At 32.1% G+C, this 27,009-nt stretch overlaps 1 protein-coding gene across 1 annotated transcript; it reads right to left on the bottom strand.

Moving 5' to 3' along the window:
* Nucleotides 1-2,048: 2,048 nt before the first annotated feature.
* Nucleotides 2,049-2,762, bottom strand: LOC143192444 (enhancer of split m4 protein). Its single transcript, XM_076398183.1, has one exon. It carries the CDS (start codon nucleotides 2,711-2,713, stop codon nucleotides 2,234-2,236), a length of 480 nt encoding a protein of 159 aa, XP_076254298.1. The 5' UTR covers nucleotides 2,714-2,762; the 3' UTR covers nucleotides 2,049-2,233.
* Between the last annotated feature and the right edge of the window lie 24,247 nt (nucleotides 2,763-27,009).

Here is a 27,009-nt window from a genome sequence, read left to right as displayed (position 1 = left end):
TGTTGTACAGTAGCTACATTGCTTCCATGTTGCTGTGAATTAGTAATTTAGTGATTTAATAAGTTTTAAGGTAAAATATTCGATGACTTCGTAAACCCATTTGACTTCAAGATCACTGTGCAGCTTCTCATTAATTACGTAGCGATAAGCATTAGTAATTAATCGTAGAACTTTGTCTTGGCAGCGGTGGATAGTTGGTTTTAGGTTTTATTGTAACCCCATATTTGCGCACCATAGGTCCAAATTGTCTTTTTAATTGACTAAAAAACCGATGTCTTTGACTTTGAACACAAGTTAAGAGTATCTTCCGACTAACCAGGACAGTTGTTTAATTTTGAGTCTGAACATGTATCTATGATATAATTCTATCTCGTGATCAGCAATTTTTTATTAACATTTTTATAGAGAAAATTTTTGGATATAATTAATATAAACAGAAATCATGTCATTTTAAATAAGATCGTTTCTTTACTCAGATTTCATATTATTTTTATAATTGGCTTTAGAGAATTTTCTAAAGAAATATAAGTAACAATATGAGTACCAAAAACAAAATCATTGCATCATATATCCGAATTTATTATTTATTATCTAATATATCGTATTGTCAGAAGTGTTCAACACCTGGTTAACATTAAGTCTACTTTTTCCTTTAATATCTGGTTCATATTTGCAATCTACCAGTTTTATTATAATATTATACTTTTAATTATTTATGGATATGAACAATGTTTCATTATTATTATTAAATAATGTACAAATTTTATATAAGTCTTAAATTAAACAAAATAAATCCAATTCATTCCATTAAATTTTGTTCCATCAGTACAATCTAGAAATGTATCAATATTTTTGGTATATTTTTAGATTTTTCTTCAAATATTAAATGACCGATATGGGATTTAGTTGGATTTTGACCGATGTTTATTTTATTTTTCTATATTATTCATTTTAGTCGTATTTTATTTCCATCCTAAAGTTAATTTTCTAAAAAAATTAAAAAATAATCCCATTTTTTGTAATATGTAGCTTTTAAATGATAATTAAAATGTGTTGCACATACATTAAATTATATAAATAGAATCTATATAAAGAATTATGTAAAAAATAATGTAAGATGTGATTAGAACTAAATTTAAATATGAATACAATAAAAATAAAATATATAATTTGTAATTGAAAGTGACAGTCACCTTATTATTCACTGAAAGTATAACTTTATATAGCTATATCTTCAGGTAATAGGATGGTTTGGCCTTTAGATATAATATAGCTTATTAATAACAAGTAAACTATACTGTAACAAATAATGTGTACATAAATTAAAGAATATTATATAAAAATAGTTTATATAAAAATTAAATAAAATAATAATATGCAATTTTATTATATAATTAATAATGTAATCTTATCTGTGATTAATGAATCTGACACAGATAGAAATTAGAAGTAAAAAAATTATCAGGATGTCCTATATATAAAGGTTATATAAGTTTCTTATCCTTTTTGAAGATTATGGATAGGTACAAGAATAACATTAGAAATAAAAGAAAAATTTCACAAAAGCAACAATATATTTCAAGAAACCCTGTCGCATTTATAACCGAAAACCTATATTCACACATCTAAACTCACCCATCCATCAGGTAGTCGAAAGATCGACCAAATACTTCTGACCGTCCCATTCAAATAGTACAAAGAAGAAATGGTCTGGTCCACTGTCCTTAGTTCTTTTACCTGGTACAACGTCTTTGGCTTTAAAATCCTGTTTTTGAAGGGAGATTTCGTCTTCAGATAGACGATTTTATGTGTCTTGGTCATCAAAGAGTTTTGTTTTATTTTTCTCATCGCGGCATACTGGTAAAATAAATTTTTTAAATTTTATTCGAGGCTATTAAAATTTTTAATTATTGCCGTTTTGCGGGTGGGTTTTTTTGGTGATCTCCGAGGAAATAAAACGATTATATGATTTTTTAATTGTTTTTTTATTGTAATAAAAATATTCTTAAAACTTAAAAACTAGTGGAAGACATATTTGTTATGATACATCTAGTTAAAGCTTTTATCACAATTATATAACAATCTTAATTAATAAAAAAATTAAAACTTTACAATATCACAATCGACTAATTGGGGTATTAGCCGAGGTAGTTGAGCAAACAGCATCACAAAAATTAAAGCCACAAGGCACGGACGATCACAGAAACACATCAGCAGAAGCTTGTGCGGTCGCTTAAGCTTGTGCCCAACGATCGCAGGGTACTTGCATTGTGGGTGTTTGATAATGGCAGATAGCGTTGTGATCGCCGTGGCTGGGGATGTCGCTGTCGGGAGTGGCCACGGAGGTCCAGAAGAAGGTACCGGCTTCGGTTCTTGCGAAACGGACGGGGATGTACCTCTGACCTCGGGTGATCTCCATAATCTCACTGTCTTGACCGTCGTAAATCTGTACTCCGGCGAAATCTTCACAGGTGTCGATCTCCTCGAAAATCTCGTTTTCCAAGATCTCGTTGGCGATGTTATCCTCGATCTCTTCTTCGACGAAATACGTGGGCTGGGTATTCTTCTTGTAGGTGTTTTTCTCGTTCTTCCTCAGCACGCACTTGATCAGCTTCTTGATCTGGTAGATGGGGCTGCGCGCCACTCTCCTGGCGTTCACCTTGTTGTCGTTGATGGAGTTGTTGGACGAGACGATGTAATCGTTGAAACTCATGTTGCAGAGCGAAAATTCGAACGTAAAGTCGCAAAAATAACTAGATAACTGTTCCGAACGAAGGAAGCGAGTTGAATGCTGTTCCGTCGCCCTGGCTCCCTACTTATACTCGATTCCGGCGTGACGTCAGCGACCGTCGAGCCCTAAGGGTACAACCCTCGGCCTATCGGAGAATCGTACAGGGACAGGTGTTCAAATTCGGTCGGGCGAGCGAAGTGAAACGCACCGAGCGAGACGCCCTCAATACGGAGATGCGCGGGTGCGACAGAGACGACCGGCACATATACGTGTGCACACACGTATGTGTGAGGGCAGGGTGTTTCGACGCCGATGAAACCCGTGAGAATCGCAACTAGAACTCGGTTCCCACGAATCCCACGATCGAAAGGCAGATGGTATACGTAGGGGCTGTTTTTAAAAGATTTGCGCTCGATCGAGAATACTCCCTCATACATTGTAAATTGCCTTGACCCTTTTTTCGTTCCATCCACTCTCTCTCTCTCTCTCTCTCTAACACACCTCATCTTTTCTCACCCCGTCCGTCATCGGACGCGCACACGTGCAAAACCGTCATACAGGTTGAAACTGGTCAGTTACGATGAATAAGAATGGGTCGGTTAAGTTTTCATCCTTCTTCGACTCGGATGAATAGACATCGGAGGTTTTGTGCAAACGTACAATGGGGTGGACGTGGTTTTGCGTCGAAAATATCCGTTTTCGATCAAATCGTATCGGGAAAGGATGAAAAGGGCTGAGGAATTTTGTTTTTCTCGAAGAATACGGAGTTTTAGGCAGATGTACGCAGATTCCCTCTTTTGATCTGCGATAACTGTTGGATTCAAGACGGGCGGTTTTGTATAAAATTGTGTCAGTTTGAATGGGCCGCGTCCCTTTCAATTCAGGAACTCTTTCCACCTCTTTTATACCTAAATCTTATGTTTTTTTCGTTGAATTCGAGATTTCGCCAAACATTTGGACAATATATATATATATATATATATATATATATATATATATATATATATATATATATATATATATATATATATATGTAGATCTTCTAATATATATTTCTCGGTTAATTCCTAATGAACTCGAAAATCTATCGTTTTTAATTAATAATAAAAGTAGCTTATGTTATATTAATTAAATATTCATGTATATGCACTTATTGCGTACTTTTGCTATTACAAAAGCAAATTTTTGCACTTTGCACACAAACTTGCTTTAATTATTTTTACTTTTATATACATACTCTATATATACACATATATGTATACTTTATATTTATTATTATGTTTTATTTCATAATCTATATTTCCCCGTTATAAAACAAGTTCTTATATTCTTATCCTAGTTACTAATAAAAAAAATTGCGGTGATTTGTAACCAATGGTATTGAAAAGAACGATATAGATATAAAAGAGATGAATAAAAAATGTTCACTTAAAAGGGCAGGTCCTCTTTATGACAATCTGTCTGCGTCATAATCTCTTCTTCCAAAGTAGCATTATATTATTAAAAAAAGGGGAAATAATCACACACAGAAACATTGTTATTTTTAAACAAACATTGATAAAATAAGGAAGTTTGACAAGGTTTAACTTTGATGATTAGTTTATTAATTTATTAATTTGATTTTAATTAAAACATTCCATTTATAATGTACTTCCGGTTTTACTAAAACGAATTTTGCACAAGTCCGCTTTAATTATTTATTATGCATTATATTTTTACCGATTAACTTAGAATTTGTCTCCACAATGACTTAAAACTGCGTACTTATCTGGAAATTGGTACGTTGTTAGTATCTAATAAAATAAAACAAACCCTAATAAATAATAAAGTGTTGTATGAATTATTACTGAATGTATATATACTACAGTATTGTTAGAAATATTTATTTGAATATATCACGCACTTTTCAATGGTCTATGATTACTGGATTTTAATAACTTTGTAGGTACTATATTATTGAATTATGAATTTAATAACTCTAATAAAAATAGAAACGACTTTTGATGGTCACTTGTTAAGGTTTTTATAATATGCTTCATGCTGTATGATCAACATATATAATTTGAAAAAATATTTTAGGTTTACATAAAGTAATTCTGTACACAGTCGATAATTTTAACATTATTTCTAACGTAACAACGAGCACGTAACAAGTACTCGTCAAATAAGAGTTAAATAAAATAATATAGTAGCTTGCCTTTTATTTCTTTATAAAATATTATTGTACCAGTAGTTATATTAAACACTTATTTTAAATTGTAGTACAAACAATTTTCAGAGAATAGTAACCAACGGTCTCATAGGCAAGAGACAGATAGAGAAAACATAAAAAAGAGGAAAATATTTAAAAGCAGGGGTCCTATTTATGACCATCTTTACAAAAACAGTTATAATGGATATTGTTAATTAGGCTATACAACTAAGGTTTACGATGGAATATAAATTATAGAAATAACGTATTTCATGTTTATTTCTTACAGATTAATTTAATATAGAAATAACGGCAATCCAGTATGAAATGAATCATCTATTAAATTTTATATAATTTTGGTGGAAGAACCGGCGCTTTCGCCATTTTTAATTATCCTTGTACCAAAGACTACAGTTAAGGTATTTGATGATATATTTTTAGTTTTATAACATGCTATTTAGAATATTAATATGCCCGGTTGGTTTTTAAGAATCCTTTTAAAGTCTTACCGACCCTAGAAAGGTATATGTTTCACATGAATAATAAATAATGTAAAGTGTCGTCAGATTTGCGGCCTGACTGACATTTACTTTTTGGTAAGGGCGACGAATGCGGGTCCGGACAAACAGGTTGATTATGGAGATAAAGGCACCGAGGGAGAGGTATCAGGTCGGGTCGTATTCAAAGCATGAAATTCTAAAACAATGAAACAGGCCACGTATTGTTAACAGAGTGATAAAAAGGACGTTTGAAGTTGTAATAGCGAAATAAAGGATATCACAAAAGACATAACCGGGTTTTTATGGTTACTATGTTTGAATATGTATTACATGAAGTTTAGGGATGCATCAGGTGCGTAATAATAAAGCTTAGGGGAGAATTTTGGCAAGAGGGGTGAATGAGGGTCTAGACAAACAGGTTCATTGTGCGATGGTATTTGATGGATTTGATTTTATCTTTGGTGTTGGTTAACTTATAATTTGTCTCCACAGTGACTTAAAACACTACTGTACTTATCTAGAAATTGGTACTTTGTTAGTGTCTGATGAAATAAAACAAACCCTAATAAATAATAAAATGTATGAATTATTATTGAATGTATATATACTACAGTATGTTTGAATATGTATTACATGAGGTGTAGGGATGCATCAGGTGCGTAATAATAAAGCTTAGGGGAGAATTTTGGCAAGAGGGGTGAATGAGGGTCTAGACAAACAGGTTAATTGTGCGATGGTATTTGATGGATTTGATTTTTTCTTTGGTGTTAGTTAACATATAATGGGACGAATAATATATTGCTTTAAATATTATAACTATAATTAACTCGACAGGTTCGAGTAAAATGTCTTTACAAAAAGTGCTATCTTTTATTGAATATAAGAGGTCAATTGAAAAGTCCCCGGCCTACCATAGTAAAACACATTTTTTGGCAACATAATTCCTTCAAGGGTGATACACTGGTTATAGCGACCCTCAAACTTTTCAATACCATTTTTGTAGTACGATTTGTCCTTTGATTCAAAATAGGCCTTAGTTTCGGCGATCACCTCTTCATTCGACGAACATTTCTTCCCAGCGAGCATTTTTTTGGTTTCTGAGAACAGGAAATAGTCGCTGGAGGCAAGATCTGGAGAATACGGTGCATGAGGAAGCAATTCGAAGCCCAATTCATGAATTTTTGACATGCATTGTCATGAGGTGCATTGTCGGCAACTTCGTCTTTCAAACGGTCCAATAACGCTATGTAATGGTCGCTGTTGATGGTCCTTCTTTTACAAGGTAGTAAATAGAAATTATTCTATGCATATCCCAAAATACTGATGCCAGATATATTAAAATTAAATTATATAGACTAACTTAAGCAAAAGTTAATAGTCAAAGTTATGCAGTTCATACAAGTTCGTATTGTTTGGTTCGCTTCAATCTTCTGATTTCCTACTTGTTGTCTAGAAGCTATATTGCTACCGCCTTGCTGTGATTTAACTTTTTTTTTTCGTGTTTTATGGCGAAATCCTGTAGAACTGCGTGTATCCATTTTATTTTGAGGTCAGTTCACCATGCAATTGGTAGATAGGTAATTGATAATTATTCGAAGATTTTAGTTTTAACATTTTGGCGTATTGCTCGGCTTGATTACTTAGTTGAATTACTATTTAATTATTTATTACTTATTGATAAATGAATCTCGTTGATTTTAGAAAGAAAAACATTAAACCCCATATATTACATATAAATCTATATAAGCATATATTCGGCGAATTTCTTTCATGGTCGCGGCTAGGACGGAAGACCAGATTGTTAAAAAGCAGTCGAATGAACTAGTAGAACCGAAAATAGTAACTAAAAGTAAACGACTGAAATAGTCGATAGTAAATAGTAATAAAATCAGTCGGACCGAAAATAGCGACTGAAATAGTCGATAGTAAAAACCAGTCAATTACTGAAAAGTCGATAGTCGATTTCAGTCGATTGTTCCCAACACTACTTCAAATCAAGAAGAAAGATATCAAAGAACTATTAGGTCTGCTGAAAAAGCAAAAGCTGCTAAAACAAATGTTAATTAACTTTTAAGTCGACGATTGTCCGGAATGCGAAACTAACAAACACCCTAACGACGAAATAAATCTAAAACAACTTTTTTCTCGCTCGAGAGACGCATTAGCCATGATTGCCGGATGTCAGAAGTAACAAATGTTCACTAATAGATGCCTAAACAACAACCCCTTGAGAAGCGATCCGAGTTAAACTGGCCGAGCCCAATCGGAGATTGCACGTGGATAGAATCGCTTTGCGAATTTTGCAGAAATCGTTTTTTAACGACCGTTTTCTCAAAAAGACAAGGACGGGCGCTTCGGTTTCTTAGTTGCGACGTAGCCTCGGGTAGTCGGTCGAAGGGGAGCGGATGGGTAAAATGATTCATCAACATCGATGGCCTATTGTGTTCGTTATGATACCTGCACGTGTTAGATGTTTATTATTTTAATGACTACCCTAAATATTATAAGTCGAGAAGAGTCATTAGGAGCTTGAAAGGTGATTTTCCTGGTACATTAACCAACTCTATTAACAACTCGTTGTTTAGACATGTTAAACCATGAAATTATGACCCTATTGTATATCGAATAAGGGATATTAAAAATATTTTTGTTAATAGAATATGGGAATCATCAATTTTATGTGGCATTTAGATTAGTCATTCAATTAACAATTATATAAATACAAAATGTTCATAATAAGCTTTCTATGGTTTAATGTTTCTATAGTCTTATATATTAGCTTACCATAATTTTAATTTATAAATTAATTTATTACTATTCTGTTGACTTAAATCAATATCCAAGCAGGACGAATGTAGGATAAATACACCAGCATATTTTTTCCCAAGATATTGTACAATGATCAGTGTCCGCAAGATCAATAGGTTTGGTTTGGTGTAGGGATGCCGAAAAATTATCGGTATTTTTCGCCGATATTTTTGTGACTGATATATCAACATATCGATATTTTTTCAAAAAATAGATATCGCATTTTTCTAGCTTAAAGCTTTCCACACCTTATAAGTAGGACCTTATCGAACTTTACCTAGCTCAGATACGAGGGTCACTATTTATATTTCGGGAAATGGCAACACTGTTGTCATGTGAGTCCATCTTGTTGGCAACACTGTTGTCATGTCCAAGCTCCATCAAAAACCACCGTGTGCCGTTGGTTTAGTGAATTCAATGGTGGTCGTAGTTCGCTGTCCTACAAGTTTCATGAAGGTCGTCCAAAATCGGCTGTTGTGCCAGAAAACATCGATGTTATGTGCGAAAAGATTAAACAAGGTTGTCATGTCATCTATTGTGAGATTGAGGCATCCCTAAGCATTAGTTCCACTAGCATATATGCGATTTTACATGAACACTTAGCTGTGCGAAAGTTATGTTCGCGTTGGTTCCCGCACTATTTGACAATTGGTCAAAAAAAAGGCTTGTGTCGATTGGTGCAAAGAAATACTTAAGAAATTCAATCGCAGTGCTTCGTATGAGCCCGAGGTAAGCAGCAGTCGACTGCATGGGTGTTCCAAGATGAACCAAATCCAACAAAAGTTGTTCGCGCACGAATCACTTCAAAGAAAATGGTGACCTGTTTCTTCGGGAAAACTGGTTATATTGCAGCAGTGCCTCTAGAGGATGGTAGAACACTAAATTCTGATTGGTACACAATGATATGTTTGTCAGAAGTCTTCGGTGAAATAAGGAAAACAAACAAAAGACGCCGGATTGTTCTTCATCATGACACTGAGACCTCTCACACATCGGCTCAAACAAGAGACTATTTGAGCACTCAAAACATCAAATTGATGGGTCATCCGCCGTACAGCCCTAATGCGTGTGCACCCAATGACTTCTTTTTGTTCCCATCCGTGAAGAATAAACTGCATGGTCAACGATTTTCATCGCGCGAAAAAGATAATGAAGCGTTCAAAAATCATATGTTGGAGATACCTTATACGGAATGGAATAAATACTCTGAAAATTGCTTTAAGCGTATGCAAAAGTGTATAGATTCGTGGCGAGTATTTGAAAAACAATAAAAATATATTCGCAAATTAACTATTCGTTTTTTTCCTATTGCCGAAATATAAATAGTGACCCTCGTATACACCCAAAAATTATTTCTTGTGCAGTTTTCACTAAATCTTGGGTTATAAATTTACTCTGAGATTTGATATAATATTCTGAATACTGATCCACTAATTCACAATCAAACTAATAATGGGAAAAATATATAATAAGGACAATAAAACACAATTCATAGAGTTGCAATTTCAGTGAAAAAACAAATCTTATTAATATGATTGTGAATTATAGAAAAAAAACTGTGGCAGTATCTTGGTACTACCCCTGTATCTACTCTACACTGCTGATAACCCAACAACCAAAAAAAAAGCAGCACTTGGAACATCTGCCGGTGCCACAGTTACTATGGCAAAATATATATCTCTGCTTAAGACTATAGAAAAAGTACAAGTGGCAGTCAATAAGATCCAGAAGTGGTCTAGAGACTGGAAAATACAGCTTAATAGTTACAAAAAAATCAGAAATCAGACTTAAAATTAAGCAACTATACTGGTTATCAGTTAATCATAAAGCCAATTTGGACTTGGTGCATTATAGGGTTACACTCAAACATCAAACCAACTAGTAATCCAACGCTGTCAAAATAAAGTTCTAAGCTTAATTACCAATTTCTATCGCTACACAACCAACGAAGGACTGCACGATGACCTCGAAATCAAGTGAATTTATGAAGTGGTTCAAGATTTCGCCTTAAAACTTGAAATAAGATAACTGAAACACGGCAACTTGGGAAGCAATAGAGCTACTGATCGACACGCAGGAAATCACATAAACTTGTATAATGTATATATGTTCTCTTAACATTTTAAAAATAAAGCTTAAAATTTAACTTTAATTAAGATTGTGCTAAGTATATCTAATGCAAGATATAATTAATAAAAGAAAAATGTATTACTAGATCAAATTTATCTGAAGAATATATAAAAATAAATTAAGTATAAACTCAGAGTAAATAATGATAAATCATTTTTTATTGAAAAATAATTTTAATGCGTTTTGTCTCAGATCGTACGCGATTCAAAGCCAAAAAGAACCACAACAACGAAAAAAGAGAGAAAAATAAACAAAGAAAAAGAAGATCGTACACGGACGGCAGTACCATCGTGTAATCGCAACATCTTTAATCGAAGAAAATAACATAAAAAAGCGCATACAAAATCATCACGCCAAGGTCCGATTTGGTCCCATTAGCGGCAGGTGCGCTCTGAAAAATAAACCAAAGAACCCACGTGGGAACCTCGCGCTCGAACGGGTCCAGACCTGTGCGGATTGGTCGCGTTGCCGACGAGGAGCCTCATTACGCAAATAAGGAAGGAGGTTGCCGCTTACTTTGTTTATACTTTCAATTAAAGCAATTAGCCCGTCTCCAGTGAAATGTCGGAAATTTTAATCGGGTTTTGCTTTTGTTTAAAACAATCGTTCACTTTTCACGCTTTATATCTTATTATGTATAATGTGTTTATATAATTTATATTAATATAGAAACTGTAATTAATTGATCTACATCTTTGTTTAGTTTTGTTATTCGCAAAACTTTTCTGAAAAGTGGTCGATTGTTTCGAGTTATATAGCTTCTGAATTGCTGTTAATCTTACTAAAACATCTTGTAAAATATTTGTAGTATCCCAGGAAAGGTTTATATGGTGAGAAAAATTGAATAATTTGGAGGAAAATAGTAAAAACCAAAATGTTGTTCTCCCATACATAGTGGCCCTATCAGTGTCATCAATACTTGTCAGATTTTTATGCATATGTTCGAAAATGTATTTTGTAATAATTTATTATGTTATAATTATAACATAATAAATAACTAAATTATATAAATGAATATGAAATATTGTCTATCTAAAGAAGAAATATATAATATAAATAAAATAATGAAATAAAAATTTTATTAAATATAATTTATTTTAACATATAGTAGATCAAATGCATTGTATTATTTAGAGAAACTGATTATTCACTCAAGAAAGCCACAAAATATCTAGAGGGCTCATGTTTACGCAGTCCACCGATAAGAGAGCTATGTGGCAATCAGGCACGTGACAATCACTAAAATTCAGAAGCATTTGCTGAATATCTAGAAAAAACTTTCAAACCCCTTATAATTTGCCGGACATAGACCTGAAAATTCGATGATTGAACTAGTCACGCCGACAGACCTAACCAAGATTAACAAAACTGACATTATTATTTTAATATAATTTAATTTATTAACAGGAGAATATTTAATAGAAGGCGATTTAATAACAGGATAATTACTGCAAAAACTACCTAGAAAGGGAATTATAAAACTCACCAACTTGATCAACACAGTTCCAAATAGATCGCGGAAATTATAATGATCCCAAAATCTGGGATGTCACCAAACGAAATAAAAGCCTATAGACCTATATCACTGCTGCTAGTAATATCCAAGGTTTTTGAAAAACACCTGTTGAAAATAACCATTAAAAACCGATCATAGAAAGAAAAAACCTAATACCAACACACCAGTCTGGGTTCAGTAAACAGCATTCAAAAATTGACCAGGTCCACAGAATAAGAGAGGTTATTGAAAAAACCTACAAATGTAAATAAGTACGCTCAGCTATATTCTTAGATGTAGCACAAGCCTTCGATAAGTTTTGGTATAATGACCTTATTCATAAACTACAGAAAATGTTGCCAAAACAACACAACGAACTATTAAAATCGTACATTACCACCAGAATGTTCAGAGTCAAACAACAAAAAGCTTACTCTACAATAAGAGAAGCTAAATCAGGTGTACCACAAGGGGACTGGGACTACTGCTACTACTACTACTGGGATCAATGCTTTATCTACTCTACACTTGTGATATACCACAAATGGAGAATATTACGATGGCTACATTTGCTGATGATACTGCGATTATAGCTGTCGGAGACAATACTGAAGAAACTTCACGAAAATTACAACAGACAAGTGACAATATGAATAATTGGACACGAGAAGCGCAGATTGAAATTATATTAAATATTAAAACGTAAAAATGCCTTTAATTTGTACTAAATATTTATACTCAATTTTATACAGAGTTTTTTATTCAATTAATTTTTTTTGGAAATATCTTAATTATAACATGTGGGGCAAAAATCCCGCATCTATTTTGATTCCCTCTAACTTTGCTCAAAGAAAAGATAAGTAAGTTTGGTTTACATAAAAAGTTTATTTGGCTTTTATATATTTATTTTCGTTATGATTGAAAAATTATAACGGCTAAATGATGATCGCGAATCGCATGCAACTTTCGACTCTTTTAAAGGCATTTTTTTTTGTTTGGAGCTTATTACACTTTTGATTTTAAAAACCTCCATAAGAAAAAGAATGGTGCTGTTAAATCCGGAGATCTGGCTGGCCTGCTAAATCGCTACTTTGCGAAATTAGTCTTTGTGGGAAAACGTCATTCAATAATTGAATTGTTGAACGAGCTGTGTGTGATGTGGCCACATCTTGCTGAAACCACGTGTCTTCTAGTCCTTGTCCTTCTATTTCAGGCACAAAAAAATTTCTAATCAGGTCTTGGTAGCATTCAGCAGTAACAGTAACTGCAACATCTTGGACATTTTCAAAAAAAATAGGGACCAATAATGTTTCCAGCCTGAACACCACACCATACAGTTATTTTTGGGGGACGCAATGATGATTCATAAATTAATTGATGATTCTGTGTTCCCAAAAACGACTGTTCTGTTTATTGACGTTGCCACTGAGAAAAAAATGAGCTTCATCGCTCATTATCAATTTAGATGAAAAATTATTTCACCAGATAGCCTTAGGATTGCATTACTGTACTCAACTTGTTGATTAGGATCTCTTGGTAGCAATTTTTGGCAAAATTCGCAAAATGTTTCTGGAGAGTCCGCAACACTATCGCGCACCAGAGTCACATTTTCAGTGTTACGAAACGTCCGTTGTCTTCCAGAACGAGGTAAACGATAAACTGTGGTTTTGTGAGGCATTTGACGATTAGGATATGTTTGACGTAATTTCCGCTGAGTGGAAATAATGGAACGATTATTTTCAATAAATATTGTCACTATTTCTGCTCTTTATTGTGGCGTACAATTATCCACGATTAAATTTGGACATCTACACAACATGGTTACACCGAAACTGAGCTAAACGTCACATAACCAAGACGGCGCGCAATCAAAATGGTAATCAACTTCCGCCTCACCTGTTATGTATTGCCTTAATAAATCTACATATATCTACTTTCACAATAATCAATATTACACTGAACCAGAGACGGAAAAATTATAAAAAATAAAATTAAAGTATACTTTTTAAATATATTTTTTTCTTCCAATAATCAAAATTAAAGAAATTTCATCACCTCACGTATATTCCTCCTACGAAAGACAAGTCTGTACGTGTTCAAAACCTTCCTACATTCTCACGCGTGATCTTTCAATAGACACGCAATTTCTTTCTGTTCTGCGTTATTTGCAAAAGAAATATATCACCGATCTAATCCCGAACATCCGAAGTATAGACACAATGACTCTTTTCTGTATCTTTTCTCGTGGTATGAGTAAACCTTCGGCCCATTGTGGGTGGAATAGGTAGCGAAATAGGACAAAACTTCCTTGAATCTTTTATGCGAAAGCAAAAAATCAAAGATACTGTAATTGGGTGTGAGAAAAAAAGTTGACTTTAGACAAGTCTAGACTCGTTGGAAGTGGAATGGGAATGATATTAGTCGAAGGCGAATGATAAGAACTCTTGTTTACTTTTATATGTAATTTAACTTTATCAGGTTTTATCAGTTTCTGGTAGTGTTATGAAACGTCTTTTATTAGTTCATCTAAATAAATTTACTCAAATATAAAGTTCACAAGCAATTGTTTGAAAATTCGTACCTTCTTATTTGTTATTAAATATTGATTTATAACAATATAGAAATAGCTATTATGACATAACATATAACTATTGTATATTTTTACTAAATTTATTTAATCTATTTAATAAATTTAGGTATAAAATAAGAATTACTAATAAATTATAAACATAAGTTAATTAAATAACTAATTGTAACTAAAAATCGTGAATTAGAAAAGTTCACGACGAAAATAATAAATTTTTTTATTAAATATTTTATGATATATGCCTAGTATAATCTCAATTTACAAATTCATTTATTACTATTGTTCTGTTACTGTTACTACAAATTAAACTTAAATTAAACTAATTAAGCTGAAACCAATAACTAAAAACTAATAACACAAATAATTTATTCATATTCTATGAGTACCGGTAAAATTCCTTCCTTACAGTGACCAAGTAACTTTATTTCATGTTTTAATGCGTAATCTTTAATCACATGGTCGATTCACTTCATTTCATAGTAATTGTGATGTTCTTCGTTAGTTTCAAAACGATAAGCCTTAGTAATTAATCGTAGAACTTTATTTTAACAGCATTGAATTACTAGCAGGTTTGATGCTTTACTGCAACCCCTTATTTGCACCCCATAAGCTCATAATTCATTGAGAAACGAATCTATTTGCTTTTAGGTCAAGTTGGATGAATCTTTCGACTAACCAGTGCAGTTCTCTGATTTTTGAGTCTAATTTGGACTACTTATCTTTGTCTGTCTTGATATTTCCAATTTATCCTACCATCGAGATGGTTACCCAGATAGTTCGCTTATTTTGATTGAAGAATTGGGCACCCCTGAAGAGACATAAATAGGTTTTTACTATTTAATTCAACGCAAATTTACATGGGCCGATATCGACCTACTAACCTGTATTTTCTAATTTCTAGTTGATTTCTGGAGCTCATTACTACCACTTATAATGATTTTAGTGTGTTAGGCAGAGAGGAATCTTTTGCCATAATGACATATCAATTAATACAAATATTATCTAAATTAGGTACGATAACTTGATAATACATATTTTTAGACACTGGTAACTTGGACTATATGTTTTAATAAATGTTTATTGTATAATCTTGTCCAGCCAAAGTTCATGCATCACCAAGAATAGTATCCCAATCATACAGATAGATATAGCGAAATGAATTCCTGATAATTGAAATCATGACAGTAATTTACAATCAAAATATTGTATTTTTATAAGTAAATCGGATTAATATTTTTACAAAATGCATTTGTTTTCGTATTTAGATCGAGACTGATAACTGATCTGATAAAATGTAGCCAGAATATACAGCTGCACTACCATGGTGTCTGTTCATTCAAGAATATATATTTTAAATCTATTACCCCGATTATAGTAATCTGTCCGGAAAATGCCTTTTTATAGTTGAAAAAATATAACTAATAAAGTATTATACATTTTATTATTATATCCATATTTGCCTTAGATGCCAACGTCATTTTGTTCTCTGTAAACTTTAACAATTTCTTTTTTTTTATCATTTTAGCTATGTTTGTACACACTAGACGCTTTAGAACTCACTATTTAAACACAAAACAATTGATTTTAATGATCCTGATGAGAGTTTATATTATAAACAATATTTAATTATTTAAATACTTTTACCTTTTTAAATACCTACCTACCTAGAATATTACACAACGAATTCTCAAAATTGGTTAATATATGAATTATTGTATGGTAAAAGGTGATCTTTAATTGGGCACTGTATGAGTATAAAAATTACAGGACCACTAGCAATGATTTCAAATAAATCAGTATATTAAATATTAGATTATTCGGATTCCTCAACAGTACCAACTCCTCGAAAGTACTCAAGGAGTAAAACCTTTGGAGTTAATTAAAACACAGATCCAATATATAATTGAATATATGCTTGAGCGATATAAATTAGTTTTAGTGAAATTAGCAGAAAGCTTCAATTTTATATGAATGTAATATAGTATACACTGTACAATCTACAGACCTCTAAATGTTTTTTTCAATCATCAATCGTTAAACTGGTTAATTAATTTGGAATAAGAAATTATATATTCCTCAAAATTTAATTATAGACACATCCTAGCTTACAGATTAATGGAATAAAATAATTAAAATTACAAAATATGTTTGACTTGATTTTTTTAACATAATTTTTGGTGATAAATTAACAGTATCTTATAATATTATTAAATTAATAAATAGTTAAAAAATATTATTCCAACTAAAAAAACACTATTTATACTACTTTAAAAGGTAATTTATTAGAACTTTAATAAATTCCAAATAATTACAAAGTTCATAGATTATTAAAACACATTTTTTCTGTAGATACTTTTTTTTGCTAATTTTTATGTAATTTAATATAGTACCATACCGTACATGATAAATGACCGAATAACTAATATGTACTTTGATTGTAATTAATCTTCAAATTTATTAGCTACAGACTTGAGAGCTCTAGTTCATCAGGCAACAGAACGATCATCCTAATGCTGCTGTAATTGTTGTCTCGAATCCTGGCCACTAATGAATGCTAATTTATGTGTTATTTAGTAATTGTACATTGTCCATAACCAATAACATACAATCCAACAAGAAATAATGTTAACCACTAACGCTGGTAAGCCTTAGTTGATATGAGTTAATATTTAAGACAAATGTTAACCATGGCAGTTTAAATTATGATTCTTCGTATCTGATTATTGGGAACTATCGACCGAAAAAATGTCAAAACAGTCGATAGTCAAAAAACTAGTGACTGAAAGTAGTAATTACTACTGTTCGACTGTTTTATTCAATTTGTAATGTCAGACGAAGATGTACGAACCCTTTCCTGTATAATTTGTGAGAGAGGAAAGGACGGAGATAATTGCTTGGAGCGGTTAATTTTATATGTGCTTATATTTTCCAATGGTAGTATAAGTGAGACGGAGATGTACATATTCCTTCACGTACTAACTTTAAAAAATAAAAGGAAAAAACTATACTGAATTCTGTTAACATCCATATAAATAATAATTGATAATTTCATTTTAAAGGAAGTAGAATTACTTTTATATTTGAATTTTCTGTGGATCTGTAAAAATTAATGGAATTTTTCTATGGAAGGTAATAATACCCCACAAGTGTTTTATGATATGTTAATATGTTAATTACTATTTTCAAATAATATACTATAATAAATATAGACAATACAATAGAACTTAAACAAAACCTAAAAACTAAAGATGTACAATAACCATAATACTAAATAAAAATTAAACATATAAAAAACTAATTCATAACATAATTAAAAATTATCGCACAAAAATTACTAGAGCTTTTTTGTATAAAGTAAATGCTTTATTTATTATTGAACGGAAATATTTTTTAACAAAAATTGAGAGAGTAATCGAAATATTACCTATTATTGCCATAAAAACAGCCAAAAGTATTTTACTATATATCATTCACAACTTTAATCTTTTCACCCTATTACATTAACAATCTTGAAAAATATGATTCCAAAATGCTACTATATTAATATACCATATATTTTTATTTATAAGAAGACTACCAAAAGAAGCATAAAACTATATAACATATATTACATATAAATCTATGTAAGCACAAATTGGGTACATTTTTGTCAAGACCGCGGCTAGGACGAAAGAGCCAGAACGTTAAAATTAGTCGAATGAAACTAGTAGAACCAAAAATAGTAACTAAAAGTACACGAGTGAAACTGTCTATAGTAAAGAGTAACAAAATCAGTTGGACCGAAAATAGCGACTGAAACAATCAATGGTAAAAGGTGGTAAAATCAGTCGAACCAAAAATAGCGACTGAAACAGTCGATAGTAAAAAGTAGTTAATTACTAAACAGTTGATAGTCAGTTTCAGTCGAGAGTTTCCAACACTAATTATTACTCTATGTTTTTGTATTTTAATTAATTTATTAGACCTATAAATTATATATAGGTATTTTTTTTTAATTTGAAACTTTTTTGTGACAGTTCGATACAATATATTTTATTCAAAGTACTATCCATCGATAGCCACTACATTTTTTCCCATCTTCCTATATATCTATTCATAATATCTCTTCATATATATCTCTTCATAAGAAGTGAAGCGCTCTCTAGACAGGTAATGAGTAAAGTATCGGAACAAGTAGTAATCAGATGGAGAAAAGTTTGGAGAATACGGCGGACTTCCCTTTTGAATGTTTCGGCGTATGTTTTCACCTGTATTGCAATATGTGCTCGAGCGCTGTTATGCTGAAGAACACATTATTATTTCTTTGCTCGTATTTCAATTGTTTTTAGCCCAGTGATTGGCACAAACTCATCAATTATAGCTAATAACGATCCCTATTGACGGTTCAATCCAGTAAGCTTTTATATACTGATCATCAATATTTTCTGCTGTTCAGAACGCTCTTTGTATTCGGTCTCAAAGCCATCACCTATAAAACATGGAAACTAGTGTTTACGTATTAAAATAATAGAACATGGTCACCATAAGCTTCACACAGCATCCGATAATCTTCAGTCGTCTTTTTCTTCACGTTGAAGTAAGAAAATAAAACTTACCGCAAATGCGAAAATGACTACTTAGTATAAATTCTGACATTTTCAACGTATTGAAAATATTTTTCTTTATACTTCGAGGGAATGACACATACTGAAAAGTGAAATCTGTCAGTGAGGCATCAGCATGAAGTTGGTTACAAATATACACGATGCGACGTAATAGACAATACATCATTTGTTGTAGATCCTTTATAATTAATTTATTGGGCTGAATGAGCCGTTTTATTATAAAATTTAATATTTTCAAATTACTGAAGGACTAGTATACGTAATATATTTAAAATAATAGTTATATCAGAACGAAATAGTCTATATAAACCTAGCAACGGTTGTTTTAGTTCTTGAACAAGTGTCATACTCTCTAAATGACGGGTGATACAGATTCAGGTGCTCCATCTCAAAAATAAATCAAGGCAAGGCTCATGAAAGCACCCACAAAAATATTCGTTACATGAATCTACATCTACAATTTAGAATCTACATAATAAGAAACAATAAATGTCAATTGTAACATTAGTTAAGACATCGTAATATTATGTAGTCAGTAGTAAATAAATATAAATTTTAGCATTTTAGATATTATGATAAGAACTTTATAATAGGAATAAAGGAATAAATATATCAGAAAACGAATTAGCTAAATTGTTAATTTATTCCACAATAAATTATATAAGAGTTCTATTAGTAAATATTAAGACTTTTTCTTATCGATTCAACAGGTTGAAGCTTGAAAAAGTGAGTCATCGAACTAAACAGAGCAGCTGTCGACCCGATACCGCTAAGAAATCTCGATAATACCTTTGACTTTATGAGGTTTCTATATAATCTGTGCAAATATTTGTACTGAACTGAGTCAGTTTAAAGACCTACGTCTATGTTGAGTCACGTATGGATATAACATCGCTTTTTATTAGTGTGGTAAACGACGCAAAGTTAAATAAACAGTTCGATGATTATGTGTCACACGTAAGGTGTGAAGAAAAATAATGGCTTTTTTCCTTAAGACGTAGAGGATTATTGATGATCGGGTTCGGCTACATTCAAATTAAATTGAAAGATTGATTTCAAATAATTGTTTTTTTGTTATTTCATGTTTTTTATATTCTAAATATGGTCTATGTTATACCATGAAGTATACGAAAATGTAATTCACGTTTTTGAAATGATTCAAATGATGTTGATTCTTCAAAATTATTTCTATTCAGCAAAGTTTTCCTTAATTTATTAATACATTATTGCTAGTTGTTGCCGACTAACTAATATTCTGTCTTTACAGTAACTTAATGCTACTTCCATCCCAAAGTACTTAGTACTGTTACTGTATGGGCTAATAGTATCATTTATAATTATTGGTACAGGTGATCAAATGCTTGCTCTACGTCCAAGAATATAGCTGAGTAAACCCTTTTCTTTTCGTGTGGTTTTTCAATAATATCTATGATTCAATTTATCGGCCTCAATTATTAAATATTTGCTCAAGAAACTAAACTAATGCACAGCTATTAGATTCTTTATATCTAATATTGGTTTTTACGTTTCCAACAGAAGTTTTTCAAATACTTTGGACATTATTGGTAATTGAAAATTCAATGAAATTGGTGGATAAGGGTTGACTTCATTTGGTAGATTTTCAGGATTCGGAATCATACATAACTATTATCAAACTAATTAAAACTAGCAAAATTAGTAAACTAATTAATATTTCAATAAACAATTTTTATTAAAGCTAATTTGGAAACTTTCTTCAAATTCGTTTTTTGGTATTATTGATGCTGCAATTTCATTTGAAAAGGAATGCGTTTTTTTGAGATTATGAATGTAAACTGAAAGACTAAAGGCATCCCTGTTTCTCTATGCATCTACAGTAGGTACGTCAGGGAATAATATGAATTTAATAAAAACAGATTTAATTGTTTTTTGTTATTTCATGTCTTTTATATTCTAAATATGGTCTATGTTATACCATTAAGTGTACGAATATATAACTCACATTTTTGTATTCTTCAAAATTACTTCTATTTAGCAAAGTTTTCCTTAATTTATTAATACATTATTGCTAAGTTGTTGCCGACTAACTAATATTCTGTCGCTACAGTAAGTTAATTGCTACTTCCATCCCAAAGTACTTAGTACTGTTACTCTATGGGATAATAGTATTATATATGTTTATTGGTACAGGTAATCAAATGCTTGCTCTACGTCCAAGAATATAGCTGAGTAAACTATTTTCTTTTCGTGCGGTTTTTCTATAATATTTATGATTCTATTTACCGGCCTCATTATTAAATATTTGCTCAAGAAACTAAACTAATGCACAGCTATTGGATTCTTTATATCTAATATTGGTTTTTACGTTTATAACAGAAGTTTTTCAAATACTTTGGATATTATTGGTTATTGAAAAATCAATGAAAATGGTGAATAAGAGTTGACTTCATTTGGTAGTTTTTCGGTATTCGGAATCATAAATAACATCAGCCAATAATCATGTTGGAGAGTTTTATAATTGCATTTTTTGGGAAATTAGCAAACTAATTAATATTTTAATAAACATTTTTTATTAAAGCTGATTTCTAACCTTTCTGCAAATTCGATTTATGCTATTATTGAGGCCGCAGTTTCATTTGAAAAGGAATAAGGTTTTTTGGGATTATGAATGTAAACTGAAAGACTAAAGGCAACCCTGTTTCTCTATGCATCTAGATCAGATAATATTATATCAGGAAACAATATAAATTTAATAAAAATAAATTTAATATACCTAATTTATTAATAAAATAAATAAATTAATATTAAATTACAAATAAAATATAGAGAATCATCATAATAAAATTATAATTTTAAGTCATTTTATTGCCATTAAAAGGTAAAGTAATAATATAAAAAGTAAAGTAATATATAAAATTATAGCATGTGGCATTAACTAACCAGATAACTAATAATCTTGAAATTCTTAGTGCTAGTAATCCGGTTGAATTTTAGTTTATTTATTTAATGATAAATTGGTGAAGGATTTGCTTTCGTTCCAAATAAAAAGTAAATATTGTATTTAAAAAATAAATACACTAGCTGGTGTATTAGATAATTGAATAAATATTATGTAACATCATATATTAGTCGATTTATTATGGTACTACTGGACTAATTTTTTGAAAGAATGTCACAAGACAAAATTACAAAGGGAAACTTAATAAATATTTTATTTTTTTTATTATTATTTAGAACTTTTATAGCAGTTTGAAAATCCATTAAGGAATCTGGCAACCTTTATTTCCTGTGACTATGTGATAAATAAGGTCTTTTCAATAATTTTTGGTCGACGTCTTTGGAAACTTCTCCTGCCTGAAATTGCGAGGTCCCAAATGAAAAAAGCATTTAAATGAACATGCGATTAAAATGGGTTTGTTAGCATAGATCTTGATTGAGATGATAGATACAGAATTTGTACAAGAAAAAAACAAGCTAGTAACCCATATACCTATTGTGTTGAGTTAATGACTGAAAGCTCTGAAGGAACTTGTGTCAAAATAGAAGAAGATTATTTAATATTTGAAGCATTAAAAAAAAGGTATTGACAATTGTTTAATTCTAATTCTTTACATATTTTAAAAATGTGCTATACCACAAAATGATAATTTCACTATGGTTAGATTAACTGACAAGGCTGATACTAAACAACAAGGTAATGGCCAAAAAGCAGCTACAAACCCATATGCAAGTGAACCCAGACATTTAACAAAATTTAATGAAAGTAAATTAGTAAATATTGTACTCAATCAAACTATTTATATACTAAAAAAGATGAAAAATATACACTATCATTTAGGGTAAATTGATATGGCTCGGTGAATGGAGGTAAAACGAAATGAAGCAGTGGGTGTTTACATTATGTGACCGTTATTTATGGAAGAAATATAAAAATGTGGAAAATACAAAATAGATAAAACGGATGGCAGCGGTGTTACCCGGTCACGAGGCTTGGGCAGTCGATGGGGGCACGTCTAAACCAAACGATGATCGGTTATTGAATGATGGAAATACCCTTCAATAACATCCCAGATAAACGTCTCGGGGTTGCCAGCTATTCGTTATCGGGTTCTAGTTGGCGCCGCTGGCACCCCGCCCGTTTTCAACATCTGGGATTATACTTCTGGATATTTTGTAGACCGTTATTCCACTATGTAAAATTCGACATGCCTCAAGGTCGCTACAGTCAAAATTTAATGTCATTCTATATAGTATAAATATTGAATTAAATTATTTGAATGGAAATATGGAATAAAAATGAGTAAATGTAAAACAAAAGTCATTGTGATCGGAGAGCCAGAAGAAATAAATATCTAATTTGAGGATGATACAACAGACCTAGTAATTTAATTTAAATATATGAGTATAGAAATCGAAGATAAAAAAAGCCATGAATCTGTACTTTGTTATAAATAGTAAATTAATTAACAAAAAAGATGTATCCAGCACAATGAAAATGGAAATATACCAAGTAATATATAGACCAATTTCTATCATTCGGCTGCGAAATATGGTTGAAATGCAACAGAAAAGTTATGTGTATAATAAAGATGGACAAGATAAAAGAAGTAAAGAAATAAGAAATGACCCCAATATTGTGTCAGTGGAAGAGTACATAGAAAGGAGACAATTTGGTAATAACACGAGACAGGCAAAAAGAGCCTGAGAAGCAAGGACGGAAAGGAGACCTAAAATAATATGTGAATACCCCAGGAAAGTTATGTATTTAATAAAAATGGACCATATCTGAAGAATACGGTGCATGAGAAGCAATTCGAAGCACAATTCATGGATTTTTGCCATCGTTTTCACTGACTTGTGACACGGTGCATTGTCGTGGTGAAGCAGCACTTTCTTTTTCTTCAAATGCGGCTGTTTTCGGCGACTTCGCCCATCAAACGGTCAAATAATGCTATGTAATAGTCGCTATTGATGGTCCTTCCTTTTCAAGATAGTCAGAGAAAATTATTCCATGCGCATACCAAAATACAGACGCCATAACCTTGCCAGCCGACTGTTGCGTTTTCTCACGCTTTGTAGCGGGTTCTTCATGTGCAGTCCACTCGGATGACTGTCGATTGGACTTCGGGGTGAAATGATGGAGCCATGATGAGTATCTGCTATTCGTCGGTAACAACCTGTTTTGGGCGTCCACTGCGTTCACCATCTTCGGGGCTCATTTCACAACGTTTAAACTTAGCATACCAATCCTTGATGGTTGATTTTCCTGGGACAGTGTTCGGAAACTCGGCATCAAGCCAAGTTGTCGCTTCAACTGTATTTTTTCCCTTCAAAAAGCAATATTTTATCAACACGCGTAAATTCCTTTTTATCCATTTTTTTTCACAATAACAAAAGTTGCTTCATTCAAAATGCTATAATTCACAAACTAAAGATCCGACAGCTGTCAAATTTATGCACGCATCTTTTGAGGGTTAGTGCTAACTAAAAAAACATATGGATTTGTGGCGACCACCGCGACCCTTTAGGCCACCACGAATTCACCAACAACAAATTCAAAGGTTGGCAACGCCGGTGGATTGATACCATACGGTTCCAGGCCATAAAAGGCCATCACGACGACGTCTCACTCTCTTTTCTTTTCTCCATCCCCTTGTAACAGTACCACTTCCACAGCGCTACCGTACTTCCTCTAACTAACCTAATATCCTGTCAATTCTCCCGTCGACCACATGTATCAATCATAAGTTAAAATAAACAAGTTTGATTCAACCAGTGTTTTTAGTTCTCATGCAAATTCCTTCCAAAAATAGTAGTGAGAGTTCGGACAAACAATCGCAGCGGCAGCCATACATTTCGACCCACTGACCGACCCGACGAACATTCCTACAGATTTAATTCTAGTAGCGCCATCTATGTGTCAGGCGGGAACTTTTCAATTAACCTTTTACATTAAAACCTCCAAATTCGAATAGTCAATGAAAGAAACAACAGATGTACGAGAATACTTGATGAAAGACTCATTTGTGGTTATGGAGGTACTACAGTTCTGGAGCAACAAGTAAAACACAGATCGAAGAGAGTAAAACCATTTAATCTTAAATAAAAATATACAATTATATTTATTTTCATTGATTAATGTAAAGCTTGTGAATGTATCTTTAATAAATAAGTTATTTCTACTTCTTTGTCACATCCATCTCGAAGGCATCAAACCCTAAATTATCGATGTTGTCAAAGCTTGAACGCAGTTCCGTTATACCAACTCAAACCCCAGTTTCTTGAGAATTAACGGTGCGCACGGCTTGGCGGAAAGAAAAGAGTTAAAACGACTCGAATAGTACTAAAACCGAAATTGGTTAACGGGTAGCCTATAAGCGCCCTCATCGATAAAACGCCCTTAAAGAAAAACTACACCCTTTCTGATATTTAGCGAACGTCGATCAACCCTTCTGACAATCGGTGAGCAAAAGGGTAAAGGTACACAATGGACGTGTGTGTTAAATACCGCCATCATGTTATACAACAGTAAGAAATCCGAACCACCTCTATTGAGGTCTAGCGGGGGGAAAAAAATCAAAGCGAGAACGCCATAAATAGAGAGTCTTTATCTGTTTTATTTTCGTTCTTTTTTAATAACCTGCATGTGTGTCGGAAAAATGGCCGTAGCCGCTATTTAAAAAAAAAACCTTTTGAAAGAAAGATTGAAGTATTCGGCTGGTGTAGGATTTCGGTAGATGTTAAGCTGCCGAAATAGTGCAAGTAATCCGACTCCTGCCGATTTTTTGTCGGCGCAAATATTTGTGATTGTTAATAGCCGCCGTAAAAGCATGTAATTTGAACCATAAAATGTTTAATTAATTGAACTTACTAATTAATGATTTTTTGATTAAACATTTTTAAAAATAGATATTCCTAATGGGTTTGAGTTGGAGTTCAAAGTTCAAACCACAAAATGGACTTTTTTTATTCTTGCAACAAATTGCTGTTGGAATGGGGATGGTAGTATGAAACCCAAAGGATGGATTAAGGATTTTTTTTAATGATAAGGTAACCCGTAAATAGTATGAACAGTACTGGCCAAAATACATGATTTGTTTTAGTTAAAATACAAATTACGAAATACTATCTCGCATGTATATAAAATACGAAGTACAAAATATCTTTAAGTCATGTTTTTGAAATTGAAAATACAGTATCTTAACTTTCTTTATTTAAAATACAAATTTAAAAATACATTCTGGTGTTAGGTTATGTACATAAAATGGAATTAATATATTTCTGCCTTCTTTGGTATTCACTTCGACGGTACCTATATCAAAAATTGAAATAACACCGAGAAGACCATGCTAGTCCGACCAAGCGTCCCACATTTTTGCAAAGCCTCACTTAATATAAGAAATATAAAAGCACTCAAATATCGAAAAATGACACTGGCTCCCAAAGAAAATATAAGAATCGTTGTCCAGACTGGTGACAGGTCGGAAGTTATACACAGATATATAATCCTCTAATGCACAAAAATGTTTAATAACAAAGACATCAGAAACGATTACTATACCTCCTATCATACATGAGCCAAAATATTTCATATCTGAGCTGTCGTAGACTATGCCCTTCATCAACATAGATCAGACATTAGCCGCTTACAATAAGCATAATTTGAGTACGTTAGTATTTCAGAGATTATTACTTCAAATCTTGTCACCGTACCCGAATTCTGAAGTCGTTTATACAGATGGCTTTAAATCCCCTATAGGAGTAGGCGCTGCAATACATCATTTGTCCAAAATAGACTCTAAAGTCTACCTTCTATTTCCACTGTACTTGCAGCTGAAATATTCACAATAAAGGAAGCCTTAAACCTCATATATCACTTATTAGCCATGCTAAAACAAGGCTTTATGTTCAAGCTTCAAGCTATCGATGATGTTTTTTCCACACATCCGCTATTGGTTGAGATATTTGAATTGTACGCTCTGGT

Source organism: Rhynchophorus ferrugineus, unplaced genomic scaffold (genome assembly GCF_030347505.1).
Source record: "Rhynchophorus ferrugineus isolate W39M unplaced genomic scaffold, kcgeb_rfMv2 rfM1, whole genome shotgun sequence".
NCBI lineage: Eukaryota > Metazoa > Arthropoda > Insecta > Coleoptera > Curculionidae > Rhynchophorus > Rhynchophorus ferrugineus.
The sequence above is the reverse complement of the archived record's forward strand: the minus strand, read 5'-3'. Positions and strand labels throughout refer to the sequence as shown.